The 7,978-nt window shown below is 38.2% G+C and overlaps 1 protein-coding gene across 1 annotated transcript in view; it reads left to right on the top strand.

The window, feature by feature from the left end:
- The window catches only part of ube2v2 (ubiquitin-conjugating enzyme E2 variant 2), a 7,373-nt gene extending 5,410 nt beyond the window's left edge, over nt 1-1,963 (top strand). Inside the window, exons 2-4 of the mRNA XM_014030081.1 lie at nt 590-738; nt 823-948; nt 1,058-1,963. Of these exons, the coding sequence (XP_013885535.1) occupies nt 590-738; nt 823-948; nt 1,058-1,204 (422 nt within the window). The 3' untranslated portion in view covers nt 1,205-1,963. The remainder of the gene's footprint in view (nt 1-589; nt 739-822; nt 949-1,057) is intronic.
- The last annotated feature ends 6,015 nt before the right edge of the window (nt 1,964-7,978 follow it).

Here is a 7,978-nt window from a genome sequence, read left to right as displayed (position 1 = left end):
TAAGTTTCATTTTTCTGGTGTATCAAATACTTATTTCACACAATAAAATGGAAATTAATTATTTAAAAATCATACATTGTATTTTTCTGGATTTTTGTTTTAGATTCCATCACTCACAGTTGAAGAGTACCTATGATAAAAATTACAGTCATCTACAAGCTTTGCAAGTGGGAAAGCCTGAAAAATCAACAGTGTATCAAATACTTAATCTCCCCACTGTAGATTAGGGGTGTAACAATACATCGATCTATATCGATATATCGATTTGAATGGTTCATGATTCAGTTATATCGAGGTAAAATAAAAATATCGATCTATATTGTCATCACACGCTCAATGTGAATCAATATCGTATGCCCATCTATCAGTCATTGTGTTAGATGGGCATATATCGCATCATATCGATCGCAGACGTGTGAATTGAATTAAATCGAAATCATATCGTGACAGACTTTGTGATATCGAGAAATATCGAATTGTCATCCAAACATATCGATGTAATATTGTATTGTGATAAAGCTGGTGATTTACACCCCTAATATAGAACATCGATTTAAAACTGCATGCATTGTGTTTTTGTCACTGTTAGGAGTCAAGGTTCCACGCAATTTTCGCTTGTTGGAGGAGCTTGAAGAAGGCCAAAAGGGCGAGGGCGATGGCACAGTCAGCTGGGGCCTTGAGGATGATGAAGACATGACTCTCACACGGTGGACAGGCATGATCATTGGACCAGCAAGAGTAAGCAGGACAAACTTATTATAAAGCATCAACTTCTGAATATGAATATTCTAACCAAAAACAAATGCTTTTTTTTTTGTTTAGACCAACTACGAGAACAGGATATACAGTCTGAAAGTGGAATGTGGACCTAGATACCCAGAGACAGCACCGACTGTTAGATTTGTAACAAAAATTAGCATGAATGGAATAAATAATTCCAATGGAACGGTACGTTCATTTGCAAATCTGACAAGTTGGTGTATGAGAAATTAAGAAATTGTTTGTTGCAGTATTCTTGTCACAGTGACTAATTTGTTTGTTCTTTTCTGTCTTACAGGTGGATTCACGTAGCATACCAATATTAGCAAAATGGCAGAATTCTTATAGCATTAAAATTGTTCTTCAAGAGTTAAGGCGTCTAATGATGTCCAAAGAAAATATGAAGCTTCCACAACCACCAGAAGGACAAACCTACAGCACTTAATCGTAATGGATTGTTTCGACCCTCTGTCTTAAACCTTATTCACTTAGAAATATTGTGTAAAGTCATCAAGAGGCTCACTTCACACATCAACAGTATCGTCTACAAGAGCAAGATTGGACTTTCTTATTACATAGCTCATTTAAAAACAAAACAAAAAAAAAGAAATCTCCCTGCAGTTAAGCACTGAGTAGATAGTTATGACATCAAAACCACAGTTATCTGCCTTTATTCAATAAAGTTAGTTTGACAATGACTTTTCTGTTTGACCTGTTCCAGCTTGAGTAGGCTTGAAGAGGGAAGCATGATGCCACACAGGTTGTACCAACGCCCAGTTTTTATGTTCAAATGATGAATCACTGAAGTAAATGACAAGATGGTTGTCTGAGGGCATGTTCTGTAACTAATACTAGTCAAAGAGAAGCCAGGTGTTTTTGAGTTGTTAGTAAAACTTGAGCAGGTTCACTGAAATATCCAGCCTGCTGAACCTGTGGCTGTAGTCTAAAAGTAGTGTCACACGGTGAGATTTTTTTTTCTTTGTATAAATATATAAATATATATCTGTATTTGACACAATACCAGTATGTTTCTGTTCTGCAGCTCTTTGACATGTCACAGACGTTGAAGCCTGTTCTGTTCTGTTCTGGAAACCCTTGCATTTAACTTCTAGTGGAAAATGGCAGGTGTCTGAAATTGTGATTTTTTTTTTCCTGAAATTAAAATCACTGCAAAGAAAAGAAGAAAAAAAAACTCAATGTTGAAGTTTGTTTCGAGTCACCATTTTTACTTTTCATTTTGTGTTTCTTCCACAAGAGGTCCTGCAATAACAAGTTAACTTCTTGTTGCAACTGGACCCACCATCCATGATGGTCTGTAAGAGGACCCAGGTTAGTGACACCACTGGGTCATCCTTCACAGCAGATACTTGATCATCAAAGTGCCAACAGTTCCATGCTCACTATATTGCTTTATAAAGTAAATGGGCATTTAAATGGTATTTACTAATGAATAGAATATAATTAGTCATTCTAAACATTTATCAATTTTGTTGCGATGTCGAGTTAATTCAACCTCTAATCTTCATTCTAAATCCTATTTAAAGAAATATTAGGACATTTTAGGCCTTTTGATGGTATTTTATTATGACRATGGGAGTTAATCCTTTTTTTAAAATCAGATTTTTATAATCTTATGCCACTCTGCTCAGTTTATTGTGGAGGATTAAAATTTGATTGTTCACAAAAATGATGCACAACATCAATCAGTTAATGTTTAACCAGCAGTGGTTTTGACCCGTGATGAGTATATTCATTTTTAAACAATTTAAGTGTGAACTTCGATAGGTCACGTTCAAAAACACGACTGCGGGTGACGTCTGAAAACGATGAGCTTTTCCATCAGATCTGTGACCCGTGTGGTTCTCCCTCGATGCTGAGGCCCGTCTCGGGGCTGAATGAAAAAAGTAAACACTTAAAAATAAAACATTTTTCCCCAGTATGTTCTGCTTGCATTTAAATACATTAATATTTGCATAAGGACAAGTGACAAAACAAGTAATACTAATAAGAAATATGCATGAATTGTTAATTGGGTGGTATTTGCATAACAAAAGTCATCATTTCTATGTATGACACATTTGCATATAGTGACCTTTGCATTCGGTTGGTTTATTCCCTTATTCACATGTCAAACCCTGGCCTTTAGAGGGCACTCCATCTCCACGCGTGCTTCATGAGGCATCCTAAGTGGTGGCTCTGGTTTAGAGGACATGACTTGTCAGAAAAGGAAACGGCAACATTGCTGTGATGCTTGCAGGCTTCATTTGTGCACGCTGTCCTTATTCCTGAGAAAAGTGGTGTCCCTTTGCTCTTGGGAGCCGGAGCCTGGCGCTCTGTGGGCTTTAGTTAAGACGGTGGGGTTCTTGGTGTTTGACCTTACGTGTCATTGTGAGGCTGTTGAGCTTGATCACATTAATAGATCAATAGTGTTTTTAACGACGCCGCCATAAGAGAAACACTTATTTTGATTTGTGTGTGTGTGTGGGCATCTGGGTGTGAGATGAGTCAGTGTTTGCTGCAGAGGATGACCTCGCTTCTTCAGCCTGCGCCAGACGAGATTTGACTTTCTAGATGTGACAGTTAGTTTATGGGATTGGCTACTCTCTCCTTGTTTGTCGTTCTGTCCCCCCCACCCTTCTCCGCTTCTCACTGGAAGTCATGAATACAAATCAGAAGTGGTGTTGTTGCAGCCAGTTCACTTAACAACTCCGTCATCCTCATTTATAAAAGATGCAGCCTCAGGTTGCACCGACTTTATTCGGCATGTGTATTTCCTGGCTGAACCTCTCCGCTCATCGTGACTGCATGCCTTCTTTATTTTACTCATTTAAATGGAAGTAGAAAATCTTCACTCTACTTCACCTGCAGCCCCTAACATTTTCAACTCAGCCACCTGCACCGAAGCACCAGCTGAAGACTCAATCAAAGCTCATATTGCTGTCACACCACCTGTTTTATATTGGCATAAAATAAAGACGTATTCCTCTCAGTTGGCGGACGGCTGAAGGAGCTGTTCAGTGATCTAAGATGGGAAGGAATTTGGTGGGGGAGGGGTGGACGTGTGTCTCGCCTGCTGGCAGACTGCTGGAACCAGACCTCTGCTCCCAGAACTCTCACCTTTTGCCCCAAGAGACCAAAATGTTGTGACTCGTCTCTGTTGATACTGTAAAAAGCTTTGTCTTCTTTATGGCCACTGAAGGGAGACCATGTGCGTTTTCTTGAGTAGGCCTGTTCGTTTGTTCCCATTTTCCAAATAATGGTGGTGACTTACCTTCTTTAGGTTTAACAGATGACAGCTCCTAGAGGAAGTGGTCCCTTTCTTCTTCAGGTCTTTGCCTAAATTTTCATGTTTTACATGGGGTGCCKGGATCAATTTTTGAATATTCTGGTGCTTTAAAACAGTGTTTCCCAAAGTTGGGGTCGGTCCCGAAACATCAAGGTGGGGTCCTGAAAAGATTTTCAGAATTAATTACGTTTTTGCCTTAGTTGTTACAAAAGTGAGGTTAGTTTATTTAAAATGGATAAATGTAGTATGAAAAATATTGTTACTATGCCCATGTTTAGTTGACCTGATACAAATGTTTATCATCCAAAAATAATTGGGGGCACAGGTCTCTGCTACTGTTATTTTCTAGGTCAAAAGCTGAAAARTTTGGGAACCACTGCACTTTGGTTCCCAAAGTTGGGCTTGGGACCCAATTATGGGTCATGAAGCACCTTGGATAATTTCCAGAAATCAATTTAAAGGGTAATAAAATAATTGCTGATGTAATATTTTCCCGTAATTATTACAAAAACACAAAATAAGTATAGATAAGTATTTATATTTGTGTACAAGCTGTTTGGATTGTCAAAAGGCCTTTGTTTATAGGGTTATTAACGAAGTTCGTGTACTCAGACCAGTAATATTTGGGGTCACAAGTTTTTCCCATGGATGTTTTGTGGGTCAGAAGACAAAAAGTTTGGGAACYACTGCTTTAAAATATTTCCCAACTTCAGTGACTCATGGTTCATCTGCCTGAGCTATTGTCCACTAGGGAGCGCTTATGCGGCAAACGCAGTAGTGTAGAAAGTACTCCAAACACTTTACTTAAGTAAAAGTAAAGATAAACAGACAAAAATGTACTCTAGTAAAAGTAAAAGTACCACATTAACATTTTTACTTGAGTAAAAGTAAGTAAGTAATTGCTTTTAAAAATACTTAAAGTATTAAAAGTAAAAGTACTTGCTTAATGTATTCCCTAATGGTCAGCAATATCATGAAGTGTGCCTACTGTATGTACATTTTTAATACATAAATGGTTTTAGGTAACAATGCTGCAGATGATGCATGTTTTTTGTGTTTACCCTCTGTGACACTGTTCATACTTGAGACTTGGGACAGCGCATCATCAGAGATTGTGACAACAGCTACAGAAGCTGTAAAATCGACACCGTCCTTTATCAAATCATTTGTTCTTTTTTGAACCAGTTAACTTGAATAGGTCTTTTAAATAAGGCCATGAGTGGCGCACTTCCTCCATGGTGGAATCCAGTTTGGGCGTGCTGCTCCTGATGCTCCAGCAGGTGATGCGGAATCGCTCCACTATTCTTAAAGGGGGTTCAGTGGAGCAATTACAGCAATTCCCCTCTCGCTACCGATTACTTTCAAATAAAAAACAAAACAAAAAAAGTAAAGCGACATGACATGAATGTAATTTGTAATTCATCACATTACAGAAATGTAGTGGAGTAGAAAGTACTGATACTTAATGTAAAATGTAGTGGAGTAAAAGTCAAAAGTAACCATGATGAAGTCTAAGTAAAATGCAGATGCATGAAAATTTACTTAAGTACAGCAAAAAAGTACTTGTACTTTGCTATTTCCCACCACTGCCAAGAAGTTATTTGCACAAAATGTCTGGTTATGTAGTACATCCATCCATTTATTTATCGTTTTCATTCAAGGTTACGGGAAGCTGGTTCTCATCTCCAGCAGTCATTGGGAGAAAGGCGAGGTAGACCCTAAACAAGCTGCAAATCCATGCCAGGGCTGCATAGAGACAAACAAGACATACACTTCCTCACTCGCATAGTGACAATTTGGTTACCAATTAAATTAACATGCATGTTTTTGGTCTGAAACCGGAGCATGCAAAGGGAGGAGAACAATCAATCTCCATRCAGAAAGGCTGCAGCCGGGTTTGAACCTATGGCTGTCTTGCTGTGAGGCGACAGCTCTAATTACTGCGCTGGTTGTACGTAGGTACGATTATAAACCACTAAATCAAAAAGGAAAATAAAGTAGGTCCTCTGGACRGGTTCTTCTTTAGTGAAACGTTTTGTCTGTCCTCCAAGAGACTTCTTTAGTCTGAGGAGTTTCAGGTGAACAGGTGCGTATAAGACTGAGTTCACCTGAAACTCATCAGACTGAAGTCTCTTGGAGGAGAGACGAAACGTTTCACTAAAGAAGAACCCGTCCAGAAGACCTACTTTATTTTTCTTTTTGATTCTTTTTCTWCCTGGATTACTGAGATGCATCAGGACATAAACCACTAAAGCTGTAACCAGGTCATTGGGATAACTCAAACATCGTAGTGACCAGTTTCGATAGAAAAATTGGCACAAAATATTACTTCGAATTGAGGATTCCATCAAATTTGGTTAAGCTGACCTCAGCACATTTTCAAAATCCTTTTTGAAGCTACATTTTTATTATCCTTATATTGTGGGTTCTTGTCTTTCCCAATGATGATAGCTCATTAAAATTTGGTCTGAATCTTTTCTGGGGTTATTCTAATGAATTTTGATGTCATTTTAAAGAAGAAACCTCAAACGTAAAACTGCTTTTCTTGTGTGCAACAATGAAAGATTTTTATGCTCAAAATCATGTTTTTTTTTTTTTGTAGCTACTGTTTAAAGTGCTTCACTAAATTCTTTAAGATTATATTTAAATTTTTGATTTAAAAAACTTTTACATGAACAAGGTATKAATGTGTTTATATTCTGAGAAAATACAATTGTTGCCAATGTTTTAACTATAGCTGCATATCTATTCACATCCCACTTTTCGACTATTGGTTCAATGTGATGAGTCGTAATATTCAAGTGAACAAAAGCACTAATATTTACTGCTTTGACCTCTGACCCTGTCTTGTTGGCACAAGTGGGTAAGGACCGACTTGTTCCAATGTAAATAAAATGTAGATCGATGAAGCTGTAGGTTTTGTTTTTACATAGTGTCTAGAACAGAGGAGCCCAAAGTGGGGCCCGCGAGCCAGATTTGGCCCGCCAAGCCATTTGATTTGTCCCAACAGTTGCCAAAGTTACTAGGTTGTAACCTGTTATCCTATAGGTAGAAACAGTATTTCCATTGGTCAAATGACTATTTAAAAGGGCTGTAGTGAAGGTAGTTTTCAGTAATGGTGCTGACATATCTTTGATTTATTAGGATTAAACATGAAACATGAAACAACAACAAGAAATATTTAGGTCAGATTTAACCCCACACGTAGATTTGCACACTTTATAAGGCCACAAAAACTCATATTTTATCTATTTATGATATGTCCCATGAGCCTTTGCTACTTGGGCGTATGGCAGACTTTCTCCAAGTGCACACAAAAGAGGGCCATTGCACAGCTTAATTGTTAAAAATAAATGACTTTACTTTAAAAAGTATTTGTATTTCATGTATTATATAACTGCATTTGGCCCGCAGCCATGGATAKATTTTCATTTTGGCCCCCTCGGGGAAAATGTTTGGGCGCCCCTGGTCTAGAAGTCAGAACCTTATCGGTCTAAATTTTCGTGCAATAAAATATGGGGGGTTTCATTTCCCCTGGACAAACAGCCCCTCAGACAACAATTTTAAAAAAAAGTGTAACAGTGCTGTTTAATAAAACTCTGTTAGTTTTTCGAGCCAGATGTTTTGCAAATTTCGAAATTAAAGTACACCATCAAGACAGTGGGATATTGGCAATGACGATGTTTGCTTTAGTTAAACACACAAACAGGATTCTGGGGATTGAGAAACGGCACGTGTGTGTGAAGTTTTTAAGTACTTTACTTACGGTTTGCTAAACGAACGTACCCCCCTCCACCCACCCCACCCTCTTTCTGTGTGAAATGATGCAGAGTGGGTCCACATGTCTGTTACATATCTGCTCTTGTGCACTTCACAGAGCCTTCCCGCTACAGACGCAACCCTGCCACCAGAGCTTTGGGTCATTATATATAT

Source organism: Austrofundulus limnaeus, unplaced genomic scaffold (genome assembly GCF_001266775.1).
Source record: "Austrofundulus limnaeus strain Quisiro unplaced genomic scaffold, Austrofundulus_limnaeus-1.0 Scaffold6, whole genome shotgun sequence".
Lineage (NCBI taxonomy): Eukaryota > Metazoa > Chordata > Actinopteri > Cyprinodontiformes > Rivulidae > Austrofundulus > Austrofundulus limnaeus.
This window is presented reverse-complemented; position numbering and strand designations above follow the sequence as displayed.